Here is a 27,150-nt window from a genome sequence, read left to right on the forward strand (position 1 = left end):
AGGCCAGTGCTCCAATCTTTCATTCCATTATTTCTTCTGACCCTCACAGTAATCCTGTGAAGTACTTTTAATTATCCCAGTTTTGTAAATGGAAACTTTGCAGTTGTAAACGCAAGTGGTTAAGTGATGCTTCTGGGGCCAGGGTTCAGTCTGGGGTGTTTCTGCAGACTCCAGAGATAGTGTTCTGTCCACTGGAGTCCAGTTAGGACATTTTGCAGGTGCCCTTTGGCTTGGGGCTTCGGGGCTGTTGAATTTTTTTTTCTCTTGGCTTTTTTTGTTTGTTTGTTTAATAGGGATATATTCTTACTTTCCTAGTTTTCTTTTTACCTCCCTGCTATCGTGAACACACTACCACCACGGAACAATAGGTCTTATTCTCAAACCACATTCCTCTGTTGCGTACACACACACACACACACACACACACACACACACACACACGGAGCTGAGGAATAATGAAATGTCAGGGAAATGACTGCTGAGTCCACAGCTCTTGCGTGTGTGTGATGTGTTTGCACATTCTCGCTCAGTGCCCCTCCCCTCACCTCTCCCCTCTCCACTTTGTGGAATGATTCCTCTCTCAGCAAGAGGCTCAAGTGTGAGCTCTTGTTCGGAGACCCAAATCCCCGGAGCTCTAGGAACAGAAGACAGAGTTCATACAAATGCTGCCCAGAACCTACAGGCAGGAGGGTTGAGTTGCTTACTGAGTTGGAAGACTCAGAAAAAGAGCTGATGTCCGTGCTTCTGCACGTCGAGCCCAGACGTCTGACTGTGATGACCAGTGTTTTTCATATAATAAACCAAGATGTTCTTATACATCTGCGTCGGGGGATAAAATACCCTTTGAGCCTATACCTATACAGGGCTGTTTCCCCCCGTGGGGCTTATTAGCCTGCAAGCCCACCCACAGTGTTGTAAATTTAGGATGGTAATCTGCCAGGTGGTTTCTACTGCATTTTCTCTCTGGAGGCCTGGCAGCTGGGTGGGGCGTGAGGGCTGCCAGGTTTTTCAGCCTGGAGTTCATGTAGCTCCTTTCTCCCTGGAGAAAGGCAATGAAGGAAAAACAGACTTAACACACCTGACATAGAAACAGCAAGATAAATAAGAGACCTGTTTGGCCCCACAATGCTTTGTTCTGTCCCTGAGTGTCTTTTCTCTAAGTGTAACAAAGTAAAGTTGAGGATTATGCCATAGAAACTTCATGGATACATCCATAGAGCACATTTCTGGTTAGCATTCGAAACCAAGTTCCCCTAAGATTTTTACATGCACACACAGTCACTCACTCACTCAACAGTTACTGAAGACCTGTTATCTGGCAAGCAGTCTTCTAGGCATGAGGGATACTGCAGTGAACAGAATAAATGAAAACCTCTGCCTGCCATGAAATTCGTGTTGTGGTGGTGCGAGCCAGTAGGCACAATAGATGTGCAGCTTGTACTGTGTGTTTGAAAATGGTAAGTGCCATGGAGAAGAATGAAGCAGGGAGAGGGAGTTCTGGGGTGGAAGTTGTGCTTTTAAAATAGAATAGTAGGGAAAGACCTTACGAAGGTGGTGACATTTGGGCAAAGCCTTAAATGAGCAGAGATCCTGAAGAAATTCTATTGTAAATATTGAGAAGAATGTTTAGAATATTTAAATTGCAAAATATTGAAACTCTGTTGTAAATATTGAGGAAGTCCTGGTGCTGCCTCAGAGCCGGACTCAGTGAAGGGGATGCGGCGTGTCTGAGTGGCGGGAATTCTCTCAGCCCAGGTGAAGCTGGTCCTGATCGCTCCATGGCTACAAGTCACCTACTTGCTTTGGTCATTCAGTGTCTTTTCTCTTCCTTTGTGTCTCCTAGGAACATGCCTTTGAAAGCAGCCAGAAATATAAAGAAGGCAAATACATCATTGAGCTAGCACACATGATCAAGGATAATGGCTGGGACTGATCGGAGGGTATCCGCCTAACCCAGTGTCCACGTGAATGCCATCCAACCGAACATTCTACCCAAGCGCGAGAGAGTGACTGACCGCTTGGTTCCATCCATTTAGGGGCCTTGCCATCTGGGGCATTCTCCCACCCTGACGCCGTCTTTCTGGGGACCGGCCTCTAAATCGCTGTCTCTCTGTCTCTTTGCTTTGTATCTGTTTGTGAGTTGATCCTGGCTTCTCTCTCTGTTCTAGTGTTGGCGGAAAACAAAACAACAAAAGGAACAGATGCCTGACCGCATGGCGGCAGCCCACCTTGATAAGGGCCCTAGGGCCCACGTAAGAGTTGCCTGATAGCCTCTTGTCAGGAAAGCAGTGGCACAGCACGGGGGTGTGAGGAAGAGGGGAAGGGGGAGCTTTGAGGGTCCCAGGGGTGGGCAGGGGATGGGCCATTAAGAGGTAGGAACAAAATTGTGCTGCTTCTGGAGTCCTGGTAACTTAGGCTTGAAATAATCAACTTGTCTAAAAGGACAAAGAGAAAAAAAAAATACCTCATGACTGCATTCTCTCTGATCAGAAGCTTCTGTTCCTGACACCGACCATGCCAGGTTAGCATGTGAGTGCAAGAACTGGCCCTAACTCTAGGGGGGTCAGGGTCCTGGTTCTGGGTTGAGTTGGGGGTGTCGTGGAAGCAGAGAGTGAAAAGCCCAGGTGGTTTTGATAACTCTGATGCCTCACTGCTCCTTCAGGTAATCTTTGCCTCTTCAGCCACCGTAGGTGAGAAGAGGGGGATTGCCATTTGCAATGGGTGCAAGATCCAAACATCCCAAAGGCTTTGGCCGCCAACCAACTAAAATCAGTAATTGAGGAGGACAGGGAACAAAGGGGGCGGTAGTTGGGGAGCTCCTGCAGAAATGGCTCAGATACTGGGCCAGAAAAAATAAAAAGTAGAAGCAGTTAGCAATTCTGACTGTCTAACCTTTTTTCTTGACCCTTAGTAAGAGAAGAGCCTTGTGGCAAGGAAGGGGGTGTGGTGGGGCAGTGCTGGGAATAGTTTAGATTTGAACCATTACAGGTTAGTGCATCTTTCCCCTTTGGTATATGCAGTGGCTTCAGTGAGAGCAGCAATTCTTTGTACATAGAGTTTTGGGTGTTTTTCTCCAGTTCTATCATTGTAGATTGTGGAAAACAAAGTCCCAAGGCTTCAAGCTTAGTGATAACCTGGCCGGTAGATTCCTCATGCCCCTACCTGTTCTCCTTGGACTTGAATGCTTTGTGTGGAGAGAAATGGTCAGAGTGATCCAGCAGCGGGGAGGGCCTAGATATGATTTCCGACATCAAGTTACAAATTCCAATATTAGCCCCTGCCTCCCATCTCGCAAACCAAACCAAAGTTCAGAGAACAAATCCTTAATAAGGCTCATGAAAGAAAGGAGTTTGTTACAGTTACCCAGCACTGTGAAGTGTATTCTCCCAGCAGTTCAGCCAGTACACGGTGCACGACCGAAACTCATTTCACTGAGTTAACTTTATTGCTTAGACCGAAAATGTAATTAATGTTAAGATATATGCCGATTATGTTAGGTAATTCTCAGCATCTCATTCTCTAAGTAGGCTGATCCTATAGGAAAATTCACCTTAAAGGTCATAGAAGAGTTCGTTTGTAGAGGTAAAAATCTGTAAAATTTGATTCATCAGGATTCAAGCAGCCAACCAGGGACATTTCCAGAATTCAGACAAATTCCCGTAGGGAGGGAGTCCATGGTGGAAATGCCTTTTCATGTGTCTGTGGGCTGATCGCAGGGGGGACCTGAGCTAGGCGTGGTCCTGCCCTGGACAGTGACGGACGCAGGACTGAGGAGAAGCTGGGTGGCTCCAGGTTTAGCAGTAGACCGCTTTTGTAACACAAAAGGATTCTTAGATATTGAATCTTGTTTCCAGAGGCTTTTTACCACATTTTTTGGTACTTTAGCAACCCTGGGAGATTAAGTGCTCCCCACATTACTAAAAAGCAGACAGGTTCAGAAGTATTTCATTTCCGCTCCCAGAGAAAAAGCTCTTCTGGCTCCGCGGGCCAAGATCTCAATAAAAAGCATTTTCAACTTTCACATTCCTAAGCTGGCTTCCCAGCACAGAGATCCTAGATCCCCGATTCTGTCTGCCCTGAAGGTAGCGGCCTTCACTTAGAGATTTTGATTAGTCCCTTTGCTCAGGGAATGTCCTGGCTGTTGATATTCCTTTCCATAGAAAGAAAATGGGGGTTAAGCACGGGTAGGTGTTTTGTCTTTGAGACTGAAAATGGAGTGTGCTGACATAGAAACCAGACACGGGGTGCCCTAGAATTTTCAAGGGGCAGAGGAGACCAATGTGCCACTGTTCTTCCTTGGGGATGAGACCTCTGACTGTTGCATGGATCAGAGCAGGCTCCAGTTAGACCCAGGTTCTGGTTTTTTGGTTTTTTTGTTTTTGTTTTTGTTTCCAGTTCTTTACCCATTGAGCATCCAATGGGTGTGTGGCACCATACTTGGTGCAAAAGATCTGAGTAGAATGTTGGTTTTTCCATAACTACAGGGGGAAAAAAAACAAAAACTCATTAGGCTTTCCCTTTGTGTCAATGAAACCAAAAGTGCTTCTTATAACTTAGCTCCATTCGTGGCTTGTCTACCTAACACCTAGCGGTATTGGAGAGACTGCAGCTGAGTGATGGAGACACATCAACTCATGGCCTCAGTCAGTTCCTTCTTTAATTTCCTCACCAAATTATTGACTCAGAGCATAACCAAAGACCTCATCCATTCACCCCTGGCGAGTTCAGGGAATTGGAGTTCGACGGTAAAGCCTAGGCAGGAAGCAGGGAGTAGAGCGGGATGCAGGAAGAAGTGAGAAAGGGAAGGCATGAAGTTCTATACCTCAGCCAGCAGCTGGCTTCATTTGCAACCGAAGTCCAGCTGGCAGACTCTCTAGGTCCGTCTCCCCTGTGCTGTCCTAGGTCATGTGGCCTCGGTGGCCCTGGATTACACCCAGACCCCAGGATGTTAGTCTCAGGCTGCTGATGGGTTGATTTGACCTGAATCAAATACAGCCAGACCTGATGCCCACAGACTGTCCGCTGGGCCTGACGGAGTGCTGCCCCGACTCCGAGACAGCACGATCATGGAGATCGGAGAGAGTAAATCTTGACTGGTGGGTCAGTGTGTGAAAAAGAGGTGTCCCCTTTATAAAAAGATTTTCAAGTGGATATATATATATGAAAAAAAAGTTGCTTGTGAAATATACTTTTGTAAATAATATTTAATTTTTTAAATAATATATTTGGTGCTGTTTTCTCAGATCCCCTGAGAGCACTTTTTATTTTCATTTTTAAATTCTATGGTTTCCTCTGCATTTCTTGAAGTATATTTTAAGGGAAACGGTGATCACCAATATACTCTTTTTAAAAAAAAAAGGTCTGTATCACTTTAGTCTGGATAGAGGCAATAAAGCAATGGCTCTCTGCATTTTTTTCCCCAATGGAACAGACTCTGCAGTACATTACCAGGTTGATAATTGAAATATTTTCTTGCACCAATACTGGCTAGAAAAGAAAATAAATAAAATCAGATTTAGTAACAACTTAGTGATTCCTCGTTGGAAGAATTTCCAACAAATCGGAATCTTGTTTTTAATGCGTGTGCGTGCGTGTATGCCTGCGTGTGTGTGTGTGTGTGTGTGTGTGTGTTTGTGTGTGTGTGTAAAAAGCACTTTGGACCGTGCCTCCTTTTTTCTTTTTTTATTGGGGACACTATACCTACAGTTTACACCTTGGGCACATAAGGCTTTCTTCTCTTTCTCTCTGGTTGTTTTGTTTCTGAGTGGACCAACAGCACAAACCATGAGGAATTTATTTTTCTGAGCGTGGAGCTATTGCTACTTTGCTCCTTTTTCTTTGTGTGCTCAACTTTCCCAGATTGTAAAGGAAATCTGTTGTTTGTGAAGATCAAGCAGAGTCAAGTCTGTGTGTTTCTGAGATGTGCGTGTGCTCCTTACGTACCCCAGGGTCTAGTTGTGGTAGAAGCCACATCGTTCGCTGGTTTGGGTTGAAAGCACATCAGTAAAATAATACACATACCTTGTAGGTAAATAGTTTATTTTATTTTAAGGTCAGATTGCCTCAGGTTCAGGAGAGGCTGGGAAATCAACTCTTGAACACAATCAACTTAGATATTTTAACAAAGAGTCTGCCTCGAGTGAGAAAACATGCTAGTGGTTAAGGTAGAGGAAAGAGATGTTTTATTTCCTTAAGCAAAATACAGTCATGAAATCTGCCAGCAGTGAAAGGTAAAGCCAAGAAGAAACAAGCTATTCCCATCACCAACTTCGATCTGCCTGTATGTTTTTATATAACATTTGGTGAAAGTGAGAGTCGGTTCCCTTTTCCAACCTGCAGAGACGATCTTTCAATACGGAATCTGTCTATTTATGCTTGTGTTTACAAACTGTGTTTGTTGGGTTTGGGTTTTGTTATTTTCCCTATCTTTTTTTTGTGTGTGTGTGACATTTTTCAGGTCACTTTGCTTCAATAACAAAGATAATTATTTTCAAATAATTTGTCTTCACCTTTTCCTGTATTTGTACATAGCGATTCAGTATTAGAGAAAAGTGCATTGTTTCTGTCATATTTCCAATCTGTGTTGGTGCTCATTTGAGAAAATAAAGTTTTCAAATATTCGTCGGAGGGCTCATCTGTCTTAATTGACCTAGCATGTTTTATCTTGACTTTTAACATTGAAAGTAACTCAAAGCCTGTAGGAGGTCATCTGTCTAACCCCGTTCACAGAGCTCGACTGAGACCCTGCAATCCTGAGGGGTTGTTTGCTCCAAGGACAGGTGGCCAATTAATGAATAAAAATCAGGTCTCCTGCTTATCTGGAAATGCTTCTCTTATCTTTAGATATCAGAAATGCCTGAGTGACCTTTAGGATTTCTGTCTACTAAACCCCATATTCTTAAACTCTGCAAACTTTGTTTATACCAATTTCTTTTGGGGAAATCGGATTGCATCAAGTGAAGAGATAAAAGAATTGTAAAACCACAAAATTAGGTCACAAAGAGGCAGCATTATCTCGGAATAACTGGCTAACAAAGGGAAAGCAGTAGTCACAGTTCTAGTATATGGAAAATCAAGTCTTCTCACTCACCGAACAAATATTTATTAAACATCTGTTAGGTTCCAGGCACTGGGTGAGGCAGTTCAACTGTTCTAATAAATCGGCTGTTTTTCTTTTCCTCCAGTATCTTCCATATGCATACCTTGCATAGCCAGTCAGCATATGCACTTTTGTGTTCTGGTGCCTTCGGTTAACAGACCAGGTATTTTTGCCTAGACATCAACTTTTTTCAAAAGCTTGCCTCCACAACTTACAGCGTTCTCACTTTGTATAGGTAACTTAAATAGTGAAGAAAGAGGATATTAAAACCACACAAATGTGTGTGTTTGTGTGTGTTCACATTGGTGAAAGTATTTTAAAAGCCTATTCTCTAGGGGCGCCTGGGTGGCTTAATGGTTAAGTGTCTGCCTTTGGCTCAGGGCGTGATCCCGGCTTTCTGGGATCAAGCCCCACATCAGGCTCCTCTACTGGGAGCCTGCTTCTTCCTCTCCCACTCCCCCTGCTTGTGTTCCCTCTCTCGCTGGCTGTCCCTCACTCTCTCAAATAAATAAATAAAAAATTAAAAAAAATAAAGCCTACTCTCTATAAAATAAGAAATACCTTTTCTTCTTCCCATGAATTTTCACCTACCCATTCTGGGCCGAGCTGCAGTTGACTTTGATTTGTCCTTGAGTGTATTATCTTGTTCCTGTGACCTGTTTTGCTTCAGTGGAAGTGTCTGTTATCATTTCATTCTTGTTTGCCTTTGGCAGCCCGGGAGGAGAGAAAAGATAACATGTGCGGGAGACAACCAGTTCCAAACCAGCAATCCTTGGGTCCTCACCCTTCCAAGCTCTTAACACCCCTGCGGCTGTCCAGAGGATCAGGTCGGACCCTGGGTAGGGTGCTTTGCCTACGTGACCTCACTTAAGATCATGAGGCACTTCCTCACATCATCCCAGGAGTCCTCACCACTCTATGGGAAAGCAATGACAGATGCCAATTATTCCCATTTTATAGATGATGCAGTTGAGGTCAGGAAGGTTTCATGGGAATGACAGGGTCAGGAATCATATAGCCTGGCTTCACTGCCCTATATTCTTTCCCTGCACTGTGTTCCAAATGTCAGCCTCTCTCTCCCTCCAGCCTTTTTAATTCTTGGGTGGCTTCACAGGACACTTTTCTCAGTCTGCCTATCGTGACTGCTTAATATGTAAGGAGTCAGGGAATGTGAATCAGCAAATTAACATAAGCAGAGCTACAAAGGTCACTGCTACCTGAAAGGTATTGTATATTCCTCAGCTGAATGTAAGCTGGGCTTTGTTGGTTTTTTAATACTCTGCAGTAGATCATATGTGTAATCCTTGGCCCCTTGATTAATAGTAGGTGTTTTAACAACTGCTTGGTGAATGTTGAATTAATGTGGATTCAAAATCTGTTTAATATGTTAGTATCCCTAAGAGGAGAAGAGAGGACATTAGCATTGAATGTTTCCTGCATAAGGTAAATGGTTACATCAGGAACAGTTTACTATTTGCATGCATTTATTCAACAAGCATTTCTTTGGACGTCTGTTGTGTGCCTAGTCTAGTCAGGAAACTAACCCCAGGGAGCAGAAAATCAGTGGTACTAATTGTGCCGAGTAGGAGAACAAAGGGTTATGCATGGCCCTCCCTGTTGGCCAAATCTCCAGCCACATCAGCCACCGCCCTCACCGGCAGCTGTTTCCTGCAGAAGCAATTGCTCATAAACCCTTTCATCTGAACCTAGAGCAGGGCAAGGGCCATCTCTGGCGTTAGTGCACCTGGTTTCAAATACTGGTTTCACTTAGAAAAAAGGTAATCTACTACAGAAAGGGCTTAGCCCAGTGCCCGGCACATAGTACGGAGTCAGTAATAAAGTGGTTGTTATGATTACACAGTGCTGTTTTGAATTGGGAGTGGGATGAAGTAGGCTATTATATTTAATCTTTATGTACATTATTTAATTTTGCAACATTCCTGTGAAGCAAGTACTCCCGTTTTACAGAAGACAAAACTGAGGTTCAGAGAGTAAATAACATATTCATGGAAGAGCTGGGATTTTTATTTTATTTTTATTTTATTTTATTTATTTTTTTAATGATTTTTTATTATATTATGTTAGTCACCATACAGTACATCCCCGGTTTCCGATGTAAGGCTCGATGATTCATTAGTTGCGTATAACACCCAGTGCACCATGCAATACGTGCCCTCCTTTCTACCCATCACCGGTCTATCCCATTCCCCCACCCCCCTCCCCTCTGAAGTCCTCAGTTTATTTCTCATAGTCCATAGTCTCTCATGTTTCATTCCCCCTTCTGATTACCCCCCCTTTCTTTATCCCTTTCTTCTCCTACCGATCATCCTAGTTCTTATGTTCCATAGATGAGAGAAATCATATGATAGTTGTCTTTCTCTGCTTGACTTATTTCACTTAGCATTATCTCCTCCAGTGCCGTCCATGTTGCAGCAAATGTTGAGAATTCGTTCTTTCTGATAGCTGAGTAATATTCCATTGTATATATGGACCACAACTTCTTAATCCAGTCATCTGTTGAAGGGCATCTCGGCTCCTTCCACGATTTAGCTATTGTGGACATTGCTGCTATGAACATTGGGGTGCATATGGCCCTTCTCTTCACTACGTCTGTATCTTTGGGGTAAACACCCAGTAGTGCAATGGCTGGATCATAGGGTAGAGCTGGGATTTTTAAACTCTTGTTCTGATTAGAAGCCCCCCCGCCACCACCACCACAGACCCCCTCCATTCTGTGGCCCCAGCCTGCCATTCAGGAAGCAGGAATAATCACCAAATAGGAAACTTGCGGGCAGATCAGACCAAGCACACACCCAAACTGTCATGGCTGTCCTGTGGACTCCCGTTTTATTCTTTTTTCATGAAATAGAAAGTCTGCCTTTTCCATTGGAAGCCAGGAGCTCAGAACTGATGAAGGGTTGAGTTGTATCATACCTTTATTTTATAGGGTTTCAGACCTGTTGAGATGGCAGGGCTATGATTTGAAGAGGAAAAAGTGTTGGCTTTCAGTTGTTCAGACTGATAGATGGAAAGGAGAACCATCCCCATGTGGAAGTGACTAAAGTATCCTAACATACACCACCATCTCTGTGGGGACGTTTGGGGGTAACTCTCCAGGCCAGCTTGGAACAAGCCAAACATTAATAAAAGTTCACGTGGCAGGAAGATAGTTCTGATCTCCCCTCTCCCCCACCGAGGTGATAATGGGATCATTTTGTTGAGAGACAAGATAGCAGGGAAAGCTGAGTTTTTCAAGGCGTTAGAAAAATAAGTTGAAAACTGTGACAGAACTAGTGAGTTATATTTATTTTGAATTAAAATCATGCTAATGGTTTATTCCAAGCTTAGAAATTACCAGGGTCAAGTAGAAAGAAGGTTGGCTTTGGAGTCGGACAGATGGGGATTTGAAGCCTGACTGCATGCTCATATATTGATCACTTGGAGGGAGTCCCTGCAATTCTCGGGACTAGTTTCTGTCATCTGTAAATTGGGGATACCAGCAACCACACTCAAGTTATTGTCAGGATCAAGTAATAGCCATAAAGTGCCTGGATCAAATAGGCCTTTCCAAGTGTCACTGCCTCCCCCCACTGCTGAGCACTGTTAGCACATAGGGTAGTTAGGATCCAGAATTCATCCCTCTAACCCACCTCTACAAAGGAAAAAAGTCGTCAACACCTGATCATGGGCCTGGGAAGTAGTGGACTGACATTAGAACCTGGCACCCAGGTGATCAGGCCAGTGGTCCCTGCACCGCATTACTTGCTTTTAGCTCTAGGGGCTGAAGATTGATGGAAAGGAAAAAGGAAGGGCATCAGCTGGAAAAACATGCTTGAATTTTAGAATCTTGTTTGAGAATTTTTATAGTAACCATCGATGGTCTTCATCAAGCATCGTGTGCTCTTTGTTCTCGCAGTCTGGTCTTGAGACGCGGGCACCATGTGGAAGGAGAATGCTCTCCAGTCTCACTCCCCTGCCCAGCCTCTCCTGGATGGACTGCCCGCCTCTAACTAGTTCTCCAGAGCAAGGCCCCGCCCGTACAGCCAGCACGCAGGGGTGTTTTATTTATGGCTTTAATAATGGAGTCTCTTGGGAAAATTTTGGTTTCCTATTCCCAGAAGCAAAAATTCATCCACAGAATGTTCTTAAAATTTAAGAATGTTTGTTTTTTTCTTACCACGTTCTTTGAGCCACCTTAATAGACTTTAACGTGTCCCTTCACAAAAGTAGGATAATTTGAGCTGTCCTTCCTCTGCCTGGTATGATCTGTACCAAACCGGCACCGTGTCAAAAATTCAGAATATAGGTTGATAATGCTGCTGATGACATAATCCTATGTTGAACATGCTGTGTTTATGACCAAAACTGCCACCAACCCAGCAGGAGCTTCTTTTAGCTTCGTCCGGTTCCCCGTCCCTGATTCCCACGGCCACTGGAAGAGCAGCACCCACTTCTCCTGGAGGCACTCAGGCTGGAAGTTGTTTCCATGGTGACGAGACAGACCCAAGACTCCGGTTTCATTTCATTTTAGATCTCAATGATCTTATAAAGAAATAGCACCAGTGAGAATGCCAGCCATCTGAGGGAGGAGGATTGAAGAAAGGAAGAGCCACTGACCTTCTGGGACCCTGCCTATCAGAAGAACTCCTGTGGGAGTTTCTGTTTAACAAGGGGGTGTGGGTAGTCATCTTGCAAAGGAGAAGTCAGAGTTACCACAGAGATAACTGGTTTGGACCTGTTGTGTCCAATGCATCAGATATTTCATCTTGTCTGGGGTGGACCCAGGTTTAGCCTGAGGGAGACCTGCCCAAAAAAGTTTTGCCATGAGGCAGGTAGAACTCAACATTGAGAATGACTGTAAAGATGTTTTCCGCCTGTGGCCAGGACACTAACGGGCAGGTGGGCAGTAAAACACAGGCTTCCGGGGTCGATTGAGCTCTGTGACCTTGGATAGGCTGCGTACCTTTTGAGGCTCCGTGGACTGACCTGTAAAAGAACTAAGTGTGACAATGTGCCTCGAGTGCTGAGATGGAGCCTGGCACCCTAGAGCTAAAGAAATGTAGGTGATTGTTGCCAGAGTCGTGGTGAAGTAAGCGGGAAAATGTATGTGAATCACGGGACAAATGAGAAGAATCCTAGTAGGATGATTTATAACTATCCTTTTTCTTTGCATGCTTTTTCTAAGCATATTTTAGTTTATATTTCTTCCTATTTGGCAAATAGTAAATATCCCCAAAGACAATAACTTACACATTCTTTCAACGAGTCTTTATGAGCCAGACTCGGTGCTAGAGATGGACAGGATCCTGCCCTCGGGGAGTCTTCTCAGTCCCTTCGGGAAGTACTTGTTTAACGAGGGGGGAGTGGGTAGTTGTCCAGTGAAGCGTAGGTCAGAGCCACTACTGCAATCACTGGTTTGGACTGGAAAGTACAGTTACAGAGAGACTTCCCAGAGGCCCCTTATTGTCTGTCTTCCAGTAGGTCCCTCCAGCTCTTGACCCAGGCCTGTCCTGTGGTCCTTGCCAGATTGTATTGTCTGACTCCTTCTGGGGCTGGAGCCCAGACTCCTCGCAGTTGATCACACTAGCAGCTCAGTGAATGTTTGATGAACAAATATTCACGTGCATGTAAGGATGGTCATTGAACAAAAGAATTACTCCTTTCCACCCCAACCCAAGAGGAAACTAGTAATATTTATTGACTGTTGTGGGGGGAAGAAAGATTGTTTTAGCTTTTACCTTCATTCCATTGGAAACAATAAGGCAAATGAGAGAGAAGTTTAGAAGATAGGAAAGGTCACTAAAGCAGGTGTGTTTCACATCTCACAGTGGGAGTGAAGGTTCTCAAATGGTTTTGTTCAGTCCAACCTGAGTACAAGGGGTGGGCAGCTTGGGATGGCTGGCAGTCATTCGTGTAATAGCAAGGAAAAGGGTCTCTCTACACGGGATGTGTTGGACAGAGAGCTGAGCAAGGTTTTGGGGGCACAGACATGAGTCATTTCATCTGGCTGGTCAGAGGGTGATGTGCAATCTGCTGTCCATGGAAAGTCCTCAGCAGTGAGGCCATATATGGACTCGCTCAGTCACAGGTTGGGCAGTCAGTGAACATGGGCTCTAACCCTTTCCATGGGTTTAACCTTTTTGTCTCCAGACCTCACTAATCTCTCTGACCATTTTCTTTCCCTCTCTCATCCCTATCTCTTTAGGGAATCCCTTCCAAGTGAGGGATAGAGGTGGGCACATCTTGCTTTCATTTATGGTATTTTTTCCCAAATGCTTTGTTCTTGCCTAGAATCTTTTTTTCTTACCTTTGATGGCCTAGGATTTTGAAACTCAAAGCCAAAGAAATACAAATAGTTTTTCAAGTCACATATAATTTACAGACTGTAAAATTCACCCTCTTGAGGTGTAGAGTTCTGAGTTTTAACAAATGAATAGTCGTGTAACTAAGCATCACAGATAAGATACAGAATAGTTAAATCATTTCCAAAAGTTCCTTCATGTCCCTTTTCTAATGAGCCCCCTCCTATCTCCGGCTTCCAACCATCACTGATCTACTTTCCATTAATGTAGTTTTGCCTCTCCCAGAATGCCATATAATATGTAACCCATTCAATCTGGGTTTTTTTTAAGATTTTATTTATTTATTTGAGAGAGAGAGCGTGTGCACGACCAGGGAGAAGGGGCAGAGGAAGAAGGAGAAGCAGACTCCTCACTGAGCAGAGTACCCAATGTGGGGCTTGATCCCAGGACCCTGGGATCATGACCTGAGCCAAAGGCAGCCACTTAACCAACTGAGCCACACAGACACCCCAAACTGTCCTCTTTCATAATGCTTTAACATAATACTTAGAGATTCATCCATGTTATTGCATGAATCAGTAGGTCATTCCATTTTATTGCTGAATAGTATTCCTTTGTACGGTTATACCACAGTATGTTTATCAGTGATGGACATTTGTGTTGTTTCCAGTTTCTGGCTATTAGGAAAAAGCTGCTATAAACATCTATGGACAAGTTTTTGTGCATATTATGTATATATTTTTACTTCTCGGGAAAAATCAGATTGCTGAGTTATATGGCAAGTGGCTGTTTAAATTTAGAAGTAACTAACAAAACTTTTTCTAAAAAGGTTGTGTTATTTTGCATATCTACTAGCAGTCCATGAAAATTCTCTTTGTTTATTTTTCAATTTAGTCATTCTGATATATTTGTACACTCTCACTCTCTTTTTTTTTTTTTTCCTGATTTCTACTGCCACATTCCTTCCATGGGATAAATGTACAGAAATTCCTATCTGACCAAACAAGGAAAAGAGCAAGGAAGAAATTTAAAAGTGGCTTTATATATTAAACAGAAATATCTTTTGCTTTGTAAGAAAACATAAAGACAAGAATGAAAAAATGGAAGAAGTAAGAAAGCAAGTGTTGGAAAGGGGGACCCAGGTATAGGATCTCATAAGCTCTCCAAAGTGACTCCTTTTAGTCATCCATCTAGGTAGGAAACAGTTTGGCCAAATTTTCTGATTCATTCGTTTAGAAAAATCCGCTTCTGCTCTGGGCATAACTCTTGTGTTCTAACCTAGTCTCCTTTAAACCAGAAATGGGAGCTTTTGCAGAAAGACAGCTGGGTTGACAGCATTGCTAAAATAGCCATATGTAAAATAATTATGAAGGATTGCACATTCAAAGGAAAACCTCACCCTTGATCCCAAATTATGTTAGTTCTTTGGAAAGTGATTTGCCATGAAGCCTTTGAAACCTTTTGAGGAATCATCTTGTTCTTTTCCTTGTTACTCCTCATTCACTTCATTGGCACACACATTTTCAAGATAATCTTGCAATTTATAATCATGGCCATTTAGGTCAAGGCCCCAGTAAAACTCTTATGACCTCTAAAAGAGGCTGCTAGAATCAGCATCTAGAAAACTGAAATGGTGACTACACCCCCTTCCTTCTGCATACGAATCGAAAGAAGGCATTTCTTCCAGGTGTGTATGAAATACACACCAGGGTATCTATTTACCCAGAAGTTGTTCCTTACACTCCTCTGTGTGCCAATAGGAGGAACAAAACACCCTGAGTAGTCTACCCCAAGGTAGACCCCAAGAGTGTCTACATCCTGCTGCTTTTCCTCCTTCCTTCCTTTTGCTGTTTGTATCTAGAACTGCCTATACCAGTGACCTCTCTTTTTCCAAATGCAAGAGAGAGCAAGAAGGGAGAAGGATGGGAATTTTGAAGAATTGAGGTAATCTGCTGACTGGTTGGCAATGCTTACTTTTGGTTTCTAGGCAATAAATCATAACTTACAAGCAAAAGGCCACTCCTGGTTTCAGCTACCATCTGGATCCATATTCCCCAAGGCCCTGTCTCCAGGGTGACCCAGTACTATAGTAAATGCAAAACCTGCTGAAATTGAGTGTCCATGTTTGAGAACCAGACTCCAGACATTTGGTTCAAAGAGTGATGGTGACACAATGGGGTCAGGTGAAGCTGTCAGGAAAATAGCTACTAATAATAGCTCATATGTATTGAGCATTAGCTCTGTGCCAGTCATCAAATGCTCCACGTGTTCTTTTTTTCATTAGCCTTCCAATTAACCCTATAATGTAGGTCCTATTACTAACTTAGTTTTAAAGTAAAACAAAACAAAAAACTGGGATGCCTACCTGGCTCAGTCCGTGGGTCATGTGACTCTTGATCTCAGGGTTGTGAGTTTGAGCCCCACAATGGGTATAGAGATTACTTAAAAATAAAAAAATCTAAAAAAAAAAAAGAAATAAAATTAAAAACACCCTGAGGCTTAGTGAGATGGTGACTTCCTAAGGGCCCCCACCTAGCAGATAATAGATCCAAGTCTTAAACCTAAGTAATGCGATCCCGGGGTCTTCATTCTTAACCACTCTGTAGTATAACTACCATTAGAGCCCCGTTGCAGTACAAATCCCCAGGTAGGTCAGTGTGACAATGGGAAAGTGTGAGAACAAAATGTTTTCCAGATTTTAAAATCTACTTGGAAAATCAATTCATTTCAATAAGTTGTTCATTTATCCCTTTAACAATGATTTTTGAATATGTATAGATGCTGGGGATACAACAGTACAGGATAATTATGGTTCCTGCCCACATGGACCTTACCACCAGGAAGAGAGAGTTTGTAAAGAGAAAATTGCATTAAAAAAATGATGGATTTCATCAGAGAGATGAAGGGGCAATGCCAAAGAAGAGGAAGAGGTGCCTGAATCTGGCTGTGAGAGTGAGAAAATGCTTCATAGAGGAGGCATCTTAGGAGCTGAGTCTCAAAGAAGAAAGAGGAATGACGAATGGAAAGGTACGTGTGCATCCAAGTGCATAAGGGAGGGCGCAGTGTTGCACCCAGGAGACAAGGAGGAAGCACTGTGAGTGGAGAGGGCAATCCAGCCCCACTGTTCCAACCTGAGAGAACACATGTTCGCTGATGCCTGCAGAACAGAGTTCAAGGTAAACAGCAGGAGAGGAGGAAGAGGCTGCATAAGGTGGGTGAGGCCAGGTCTGGAACAGACACATGACATAACCAGGTGGGCATCAAATTCCAACTTGGTCAGTTACGGAAGGAAGGACGAGAGAAAGGCAGACGCCTAGATGGGAACACGGAGGTAATTTAGGAGGACGTAGTAATAGTGCCGATGAGAAAGGATGCAGTGCCTAGCCAAGGGAAGTGACTGTGGGGATAGAGAGGATGAGATGAATGAGAGTATGACTAAGGCCGAATCCACAGGACTTGAGCGTTGTTCGGGGAGGTGGCATGGGGCTTAAGTACACAGGCTGTGGTCTCAGACAGCGTTGATTCCATACGCTTCCTAGCAGTGTGACTTGGCCAAGTTACTTAAGCCATCTGCCTCAGCCTCCTTAGCAATAAAATGAGGATAATAATAGTATTTATAGCATAGGGTTATGGTGAAGATCAAATGAGATCCATGTGCCTAGAACAGTGTCTGGCATAGTAAGTGCTCAACAGATTTTTTCTTTTCATTATTTTAGTGATAAGAAGGGAAGGATCTAGGCTGGGCCCCAGGTTCCTGACCTGTGTCACTGTGCCAACACGAAGTAAGTGTAGGATACTGTCCTTGAGAAAGCCGTGGTCCAATAGAGCACCTACTAGAAACACTGTGGAACTGAACCTAATAGGCCACAACCAAGATTCGCTCTGCTTGTTTAGCCGTGGAAATAAAAAGTGATACTTCTGAGTAGCACCAGGTTCCGGGCTGCCTGACTCACAGCAATATTTTCTGCCTTTATTCTGATCACGTTTCCCCAAAGATATTTTTCAAACATCAAAAATATTTCGTGTGATCCTAATGCTCTGAAAGTCATCCCAGGTCATTGAAAAAGGTACTGGAAATGCTCTCTGAGAAGATAATTTCTATAAGTTGACATATATATGTGTGTGTGTGTATATATATATGTATGTATATATATGTGTATATATATAAATTTAACAAAGCTTTCTAGAACTTTCTATGTTTTTCCCCTAGACACTTTAGTATAAATATTTTCAATAAGTATGTTGCCTTCCATCCATCCCCATCCATCCATCCATCCATCCATCCATCCATCCATCCATCCCCACCCATTGATCCATTTATCCACCCACCCAACCTTCCATCCACTCACCCCTCCATCTACCCATCCACACTGTGTGATATACTGATGAGGAACATAGAATTTGGAGCCGGGCACACCACTATTAAGCTTTACTACCTAGTAGCAGTGAGACCTTGAGGCTGTCCTGTCACCTCTCTGAACCCAGCTCCTTGTTTGTAAACTGAGGATTCAAACAAGTGTCTCCGGGGGCGCCTGGCTGGCTCAGTCGGTAGAGCTTGTGACTCTTGATCTCAGGGTCCTGAGTTCAGGCCCCTTGTTGGGCGTGGAGTCCACTTTAAAAACAAACAAACAACCCCACCAAGTATCTCCTCAGAATTCTCCTGGGAGGCCGAAATGAGACACTGTAAAGTATGGAGCGCAGCACCGTGCATGTACCACCACTTGATTACTGGTCACTCCTTTGAGTATTCTGCAAGCCAAGCACCATGCCAGGCACTGAGCATACAGCAGTGAGCAAGAGGGGCCCTGGCCCCATGGAACTTTCAGTCTAGAGGAGGAGAAAGCTATGAATAAGTAATTTCTCCCAAACAATTCCATCTCATTATACAGCACTACTCTCCTCCCAGTTTATCAGGTTCATAATTGAGGCGTCATCTTTGAGTCCTCTCTTTTCTGCCAACTCTCACCCCCATGTCTAACCCATAGGGAAGTCTTTTTAGCTCTGCCCCTAAAACATATCTCAAATCTGGCCCGTTTTCACCATCTCCTAGGCTACGACCTGGTGCGAGCATTCATCTATCTTTCCCTGGACTCCTACAACAACTTCCTTAGCTGTTCTCCCTACTTGCACTCATGCCCCTTAACAACGTATTTCCAAAAACAGCCACAAGGATCCTTTCAAAGCATAAATCAGCCTTTGCTGGTCTTCCACCTAAATGCTTCAATGAGAATGAAAGTCAGCCTTCAAAGTCCTACATACTCTTCACCTGCAGCGCCGTTGCCCACAACCACGTGGAAATTCTTTCTGTACCTTGAATGCATCAAGCTTGTTTCTGCTCAGGGACTTTGCACTGAGGGCTCCACTGCTTAGGATGCTCTTCTCCACATCCTCCCATGCCTGGCTGCTTCTCGCCCATCAGTCTCCGGTCAGATGTCGGTCTCTGGCTCAGCTCTGGCAACCACACCTCATCACCCCCGCCCCCCCGTCACTCTATTCTCTAACCTTGTTTTATTTTCTTCATATCATTTCTCTCTCTCTCTGTCCTCCCTTCCCTCCCTCCCTTTCCTCCTCCCTCTTTCCCTCCCCCCTCTCCTTCCCTCCCTCTTCTATTTTTCTTTCTGTCTTCAATCTCTACATATAGCTGGTCTCATGAGGGACAGGACTTTGTCTTCTCACCTCCATACCCATGTGCCTTGAGTGGTACTCAGCACATAGTAGGTGTTCCATAAATATTTTTTAAATTAATGATTGAATGAGTGAAGTAATTCCAGTAAAAAAATGTGTGATCATAAGAACAATACTACTGGGGCAGCATGGTGACAGCTGCTCAACGATGTATTAGAAAAGATTCCCATCTGTCTGAGAGTTAAATTCAGTCCTGCCTGATAGCAAGAACTTGGACTAGAATTTTCTCAGGATTTCTTCCAATCTGAGATTCTGGGATCCATGCCCTTCACCATGTCCTGAAGTGTCCTTTCACCTGGTTCTTAGCAATACACAGATGAAAAAGCTACTGTGGCCAAGTGGTTGGTGGAAGGAAGACCTGGCCATCATTCTTAACAGAGCAATCAATTCCCTTCCTAAAAGAGGCACTGCCAAAATTCTACACAGGTTATTTTATAGCTGATAAAATAACAGACTCCTACTGGTAGTGTACCTAGTACATAACCGTTCATCTGGTGTACTTCTGGACTAATTCTTATACCGACTCTGCAGAGTAGATAGTATCCTTCTCATCTTGCATATGCAGAACCTGAGGCCCAGAGAGGAATCCTTACTTGTCTAAGGTCACAAAGCTGGTAATAAGGGGGGCTGGGATTCAAACCCTGGTCTGTCTGGCTCTGATGTCTAGGCTGGTTCCACAACAGTCCAGAGGGTCAAGCTCCTTCAAGTGGGGAGTGGATGGTGTGGATATGGACCTAGCTAATGCTAATTTAGGAGAACAATCCGACATAAAGAGTTCTAGAATGAAGTCTCTCTTGTGAGCCTGCTGGCCCCGCAGGAATGGCGAGTTTTATCTCCTGTAGGTCAGAGCAATTTGGCATCTGGGGACTCAAGGGCAGGACTATAGGGCCCACAGAGAAAACTGTTTTCAAAGACAGGAAGGGCTTCCCTGGGCTGTGTCAGGGAGGTAGTGTGCTCAGAGTGATGAGCATATGCTGGGGGACAGGAACAAGGAAGAGGTGGTAGCGAAGCAAAAAGTGTTACCAGAAAGGCCCTGGACAGAAGACAGATGGGTGTGGGGGTGGGGGAGAAAGGGAAGAGAAGTAAATGCATCCACAGCAGGAGACTTGGGAGGATGGTTTGTAGCCCCTGCCCTTCTCCCAGGATGCTCTTCACGGCATCCCTGGCTGAGATACACTTCGTTCTTATTAGAGCCTTTCACTAAGAGACAAGGGAACGCAGCTGAGCAGCGAGGGAAGACCTTCATGGGCAACTGCCACTGAAACCCCAAGTCCTTAAATGTCACCACCTCAGAGAGGCCTTCCTTCATCTAAATGAGACACCCCTCCCCCCATGACTCTCTATTACTGTACCTGACACTTCTTCCAATAGCATTTCTCACAATTTGTAATCACGTATTTATTAATTCTCATAATCATTGTCAGGCTGTCCCCCTCGGGCAGAGACCCTCTTTGTTTTATTCACCAGTGTCTAGTCAGAACCTAGAATGGTGTGAGGGAAATATTTAAGAACTATTCTTTGCTCTGCTGAAGGGGTGAATGTTGTCCAGGTGGCTGATCCTTAAATCCGGTGGTCTTTGTGGCATGTGAATAAATCATGGTGTACCCGTCCCCCTCAACAGGTGCATGTAGGTAAAATCAGATTAGAGTTAACACCAAGGATAGGTTCAAAGCAGAATTAAGGATCGCTATCCAAGAGTTGTCAGGGGAGGTCTTGCTCCTTGGCCTACTGAGGTGAAGGGAATTCTGGGCTGCTTTTATGGAAATGAGCCTAAGTCAATTTCGCCCGGCTCTCTCCGCCCCTACACCAGTCCCCAGTCAGTGCCCAGCTGGGGGCAGATTGTGGTGGGGCAGGTCACGCTAAGGCTTGCCCCACTTCGTGCTGCCGGGAGCTCTGGCTGGCTCCCATCAGATATATGCCGGCTGTTGGCAAGAAGGAAGGAAGCAAGCTGTAGCAGGAACGAAGTCCACTCCCTCCCCCCAGACTCAAAGCCGTCGGCTGAGGGAAGCCAGCTGGTACCAGGCTGAAGAGACCATTATTTGCCACCTAATAACAAGTGTTCGGGGGGTGCCGGCAGATTATTTCTCAGCAGCTTGGAAAACAGGGTGTGCATGATATTTTGTTTCTCCTTTGGCCTTGCTGATAGCAGAGTTCACTCGTGAGGTTTGGTTGACCTGATTCTTTTCAGGGAGACCTTGAAATATAGATAAGCACACGAGAGTGGGACAGACATATGCCGCTCCCTGTCCGTCGCCTACCGGTTCTTCCTGATGCCGTCCTTCGTTTATGAACTGTGATCGTTGTTCCTAGGGAAGATAAATGGAGCCAGGAGACTCCTCACTGTGGCCTCAGCAAGATGCACTACAGGCCACACTGGGCCTCAGTGTGGGACTTCTAAGTGGTATGAATCTAGAGAAGGGAAGTGGAGTTTGGCTTGTTCCTGTGAGCCTTCATATCAGAGATGTTTACGTCATGGGCCTGCACAGTTAGAGACGCTGGTCATTTTTGTCCACTACTCTGAGAGGCTTGGATGGCCTTGGTTTGCCCTCATGTTTCCTGCCTTTTATTTTTCTGGAAAGAAAATTAAGAGTTTATTAATCACCTACTATATCCCAGTACTGAACTAGGCATCTTTTCCAAAGTTGCCTCATTTCACTTGTACGAAAACCATTTTGGGAGAGATTATTATCCGCTTTATATGCATGAGAAGATGGAGGTTCAGGAAAGTAGAATAAATTTACTAAGACCTCTCAGCCAAGAGGCTGAGTCATAATTTGAACCGGGGGCATCTCACCCCTAAACTTGCGTGTTCTTCCCATGCTGGGTTCACAAAGAACACAAATGCTGGAACACATAACAGGGTGACCTGACTACATTGTAAATAGTATGAATCTAACACTAAACATTGTTTTGCACATCTGCTTTTAGTGGGGAGACACAGAGGGGGGTAGCCTGAAAACAATTTCTTTCCTGGGGTTCAGCCTGCTCTCAGCACCTCGTCCCATCCAATCAGAGCCTTTCTAAGAAAGCCACCGTGTTATTATTATGTCAAAGAAAAGGTGACCTCGGTGGGTAGCTTGGACCAAACCCCAGCTTGGACCAGAACTTCCGTCCTGGGTAGCTGACTCTTTTTTATTGCATAGGAACCACATTTTTGCAGCCCTGTCCAGGAATATCTGCAGGAATCAAGGCTCCAATAAAATGAAAGTACCCTGCATGCTTGTCTCCTACCCTAAACCGGGGCAGCTTGGCACGACAGAAATCCCAAAGCAGTGACTTGTCCTGGAGGCCAATGATGTAGTCACCCCAACCTATATCCAGCTTCTCCTTCTGCAGAAAACAAGCCCTTAGCTCTGCCTTCTGGGACCGAGTGTGAGCTCTCCCAGCCCTCGGCAACCCAGTTCCAGGAAGTTTGCTGCTTCCTTATTTGAGATGTATTACTAAACTGTAATCATACTGTGAGTGGAGCCAGCCAAAGCAGTGGCTATTAATAGGGAGGTGAAGAAAGCTGACTCAGGAGGAGGCTGACTTAGGCTGGAGGGGAGAGCCTGGCCACCTTGGCCTACAATCTTCAGCGAGAGGTCAGCAAGAGAGACAGACCTGAGCTCATTTTGCTCCTGGGCCGGAGTCAGCATGATCTGGATTTCTCAACTTTGGAAATAGAAACCTGAGGCGGTCCTGATCAAAGGGATATGCAGCCGTCTTTCCCAGGTCCTTGGGGAGTCTCTGAGCCCTGAACACAAAGAGCTTAACTAGCTACGATGCTGCAGAGCTGTAACTCTTCCCTGACAGGGTGATGTGGAATGGGCCGTGGGGGGCTACCTTCTGCAGCCTCCCTCAACCGAGAAGCCGGTGCTGACCCAGCCCTGAGCCGGCCAGAGCTCCCCATTGGCAGGGATGTCAGAGGAGGGAGATTCTATTTCTGGCTTCTTGATAAGGCTTGGGGAAGTGGGTGTTACAGAAAGGTGCAGGCAAGAGGTGAAGGTCCACAGCGAATGAAGGGCATGGTGCAGACAGGCCTGATAACGTGGCAGAAAGTTTCCATCATTTCAGTTAATGTGGTGCCTTTCTCAGGGGGTTAAGGCTTCAGCCTTTCGGTAGACGCGCCATCACCTAGCAGCTGGAAGCAGGAGAGATCCCCCCATCTGGCCCGTGCTGTGCCACAGGAACTGTGGAACAGAGCTGCTCCCAGACGCTGGGTTCAGAGTACCCCTGACCCCATACCAGGCGTGGAAACACGCTCTGTATGCTGCTTCAGTTAGTCCTCACCAGCCCCAGCAGGTGCGTAGTATCACCTCTCTTCTCAGAGGGAACAAGTGAGATTCAGAAAGGTACAGTGACAGTCCCAGGGCTAGAAGGTGGCAGATAGGACTAAAACCCAGGTCTGTCTGCAGCCTGAGGAAGAGCCAGGCTGCAGTAAGCTGCCTTTGTGCCCACGGCACATCCCCATCTTTTCCTTCTACGTAGACCCAGCCATCCCTGCCTCTGGCGCTACTCCAGTGTTCACACCGAGTCCGGTGAGGGCAGTCTCTGCGTGTGTTGCTGGGAGGTGCTGTAGTCTTCTCACGGTTCTTTCAGTTGGTTAGGCATGTCTAGGTGTGTTTCCTCAAGGTGGGAGATGCATTTTGGTTTCTGGATCTCTGAGGAAAGAAGGTCAGGTGGAGAACGGATGTGGAAGATTTGTTCCTGTCCCTCCTAAAAATATTTACTGAGCACCTTTTCGGCTCAGCTCTGCATGGCTTGGGCACTTTCAGACTACAGAAAAATTTAAAGACACTATTGATGTGGCCTTTTTCTCTACTATTTTTCACAAATCCTAGGGACTATCCACAGGGGTAGATCTCTTCAATTATGCCGGTGTCATAATAAATACCTCAGACACTCAGGTGTATCCATCGAATACTTTTTCATGGAAAATCCTTCCACTGATTATCATATGGGTCACTTCCTGAACCTGAGAGAGACCCCCAGGACCCCAGACCCCAGCTCCTAAGCTCTAACAAGTTCATGAGGGAAGGGAGCCCGATGTGGGGCTTGAACCCAGGACCCTGGGATCATGACCTGAGCCGAAGGTGGATGCTTAACCAACTGAGCCACCCAGGCGCCCCTGGTCAATTCTTTTTTCTTCCTTTTTGGAAAGGCAAGCAGATAGCCTAACAGTAATAATGGTCAGAAGACAGGTGGCTGCATCCAGGTGCAGACAGCTGCCTCCTCTCGCTGTAGTCAAAGTTAGTTAATTCCCACTGTACCTGGAAGTAGGTCACCTGCAGGTCTGTGCTGAGGCCTGACCTGGCTGTCAGGGGAAGGCATTTCTAGCCTGGCTCTTGGTGTGCTGTCTTGGGCAGGCGGGTGGAGAAGGGGGTATTTTTCACCTTTGCGTGGGATTGTCTCTCCTGTTCTCCTCCCGGGAGGTGACCATTTTCAGATCTGTGGGTGGGGAGGAAAAGCTTCTCTTCCAAAAATAATCTCTTTCTGCAGTGGGGTTTGAAGCTGGACCAAGCTGCTAATGCTATTTTTACCCAGCTTGCAATTCAGGGTGTAAATAGCAACTCTGGCTGTTTTTTCCCACAGCTGACAACAGAGTCAACCTCTTCAAGGCAGAGGCATCCTGGCATTTTGCACAAAGGAAACAGAACAAAGGTTGTTTTCGGGCCCAGGGAATGATCCTTGACCATTAGGTTAGTATACAAACAGGGCTGGTATCGCCATGGTTGTGCTGTCCCAGGCACCGCTGTAAACTCCAGGCCCCATGATAGCTCCTCAGCTGAGGCCAGTTTAAAGAAGCACGATGTGGAATCACGAGGGAAAGGCAGGCCCATAAATCTCGGCCTGAGCACGCTGAGGGTTCTGGGAGCTTGAGCAGCTCTAGGCTCCAGCTGGCTGTCCCCCTTGCCCTCCCTCCTGCATTAGCAAGCGTTTCTTCCAAGGTCGCCCCAAACGCACCAGGTTAGGAGCTGAGGAAAGACAGAAAAAACACCTCCTCAAGGTTGTCCAGATGACAGAATGTCTCTAAAAATAGATGCCTCCCGTTTCTCAAGTGACTGGAGACCCCACCTGCTTGAGTATTAGGAAGTGTCATTTAGATGTCATAGTGAGAGGACTGGCTCCCTCCATGTTGCATATGAGCAGAAGCTGTGAGAAGCTAACCAGAGCCTTGGGTTATGTCTCCAACTGGCTTGGGTGGGCTGGGAAGTTCAGTTTCACAGAGGACCCCTCATTGGTACTGCTGATGAGTGGGGTAAAGCAGCAAAGATGGAGGTGAGCTCATCACAGTTGGCAATTCCCTGTTGTTTCTCTTCCGGGGAACAAACATACTTCACTGGCTTTTTCCTGAGGCCAATTTTCTTACCCAAATCTTTCCCTGGGGCCTTTGGACTGAAATTAGAAAGGAGCTGTGAGTCAGCAGGAATGCCCTTCATTCTGGATTACACAGCAGCTCTTCATGGAATTGCCCATTCCCTTCCTGTAGGCACACAGTAGTCAATCATCAATCAATAAGAGAATTTCTCAAATATCTACCGCATATCAGAACTGGGCGTTTAGGCACACGGTTTAAGTTTCAGGTTCTTCCAGCCGATGATGTGTGGGCTAAGAAAGGGATTGGAGGGCAGGTAAGTGGCTGAGTAGCCCCCAAATTTGCTTTTTTGGAAGTGGTTTCTGTGCGGCTCCTTGGAATTGATTGTGGGCCGCTGTTAAATTGCAAAACTCACTGCCAGTTATCAATAGCTAAAGTGGCATCGGAGAGCTTCTGATGGTAAAAATAGGGGCAGGTAACAGATGAGAAAAGAGCTTTGCATTTGAGAAGAGAAGATGGGAACATATTGTCTCACTCTGCTGTGTTGTGGGTTTCCACTGTTAGCTTGGGTTCTCTCCCAGAACTGGCCAGCAAAACCTACTTAGTGTGACCTCTAGCAAAAAGTCCACCAGGGAGCTGGGCAGGATGAGATCAAAGCTTTGACTTAGCAGCCAGAGGAGATCCGTGCAGGGTTCAGGGTATCCTGGTTCTCGCTGTGCTCAGACTCACATTAAACAGCCAACACTACAGTTTTCAGTAAAACTTGTTGAATTTTAAATGTACCATTATGTTGATCTGGTAATTCATCTGTCCACCAAACTTCAAATTTACAAACAATGGGTTTTGGGGAAATCCTCTTGGAGCCTTGATCGTAAATGTTTACCTTAAAAACAAAAACAAAAACAGCCCAAAAAACGGAAACAGGAAAAAGTGCCCTCGTGAGTGAAACCAAAATCAAGTGTTTTTAAAATTAAAAACAGTCATTTGCTAGACTGACCGTTTGTTTTGAAAAATGCTCCCAGCCCCAGCCTTGACATTGGGGAAATTTGGAACATGGTAAGAGACTTCCTGTCTAGTATTTCCCTGGATTTCCTGGAATCCAATTTGAAGTACCGTTTCCCCTGTGTCACCAAGGAGTTAAACTTTGGCTCTGCTCTCCTGGTGACTAATAGGTACCGTGTGGCTCTGAGATCAGCGAGAAACTGACAGTCAGTGTGGGAAGTGTGTGAGGTGTCAGTGCTCTTGAAATGCCTTTGATGGGCATGGTGAGGAAGCACAAGGATGTTTGCCACCTAGTGCCCCTGATTGTGTGATTTTAACATTAATTTTTATCTCTTCCTGTGAATTTTGCATGATTTTTAAATGAAGATCTCTGACTCCTTCTGGAGCTTGATATTACCATACTGTGCAAGTTATTCTGTGGAGAATGGTACTTTAGACAGATAATTCCTCTACTTTGAAAAATAATCTGTTTCGATTGAAAACAAGGCAGAATCAACTGACCTGACCAAATCAGACCTGACAAGGGTTAGGGAGACTTGGTCTTCCTACTCTAGCTGTTTTCATCCTTGTGAAAGGAGCCCAATTAGCATAACACTCTTGGCTTCTCTCCATCCCCTCATTTTTCTCTGGGAAGGAGGAGTGGTTTCATGTGGCTGGTGAGTTTGCAAGGAGAAACTGTGTCTTATACTTTCTTCTCTTCCTTTCTTCTTGGGGGTCAACACTGCTCCCCCAGGGTGAGAAGAGAAGGCCCTTCTGGCCCATCTGCC

General features: G+C 45.1%; 1 protein-coding gene across 3 annotated transcripts in view; it reads left to right on the forward strand.

Annotated features, from left to right (window-relative positions):
• The window catches only part of YPEL2 (yippee like 2), a 61,516-nt gene extending 54,896 nt beyond the window's left edge, over positions 1-6,620 (forward strand). For all 3 annotated transcript variants that reach the window (XM_045773681.2, XM_045773680.2, XM_087854556.1), the window contains exon 6: positions 1,844-6,620. In XM_045773681.2, the coding sequence (XP_045629637.1) occupies positions 1,844-1,933 (90 nt within the window). In that variant the 3' untranslated portion in view covers positions 1,934-6,620. The remainder of the gene's footprint in view (positions 1-1,843) is intronic.
• Positions 6,621-27,150: the final 20,530 nt, after the last annotated feature.

This window comes from Ursus americanus, chromosome 23 (genome assembly GCF_024610735.1).
Source record: "Ursus americanus isolate L20-20 chromosome 23, mUrsAme1.1.p, whole genome shotgun sequence".
In the NCBI taxonomy this organism is placed as follows: Eukaryota; Metazoa; Chordata; class Mammalia; order Carnivora; family Ursidae; genus Ursus; species Ursus americanus.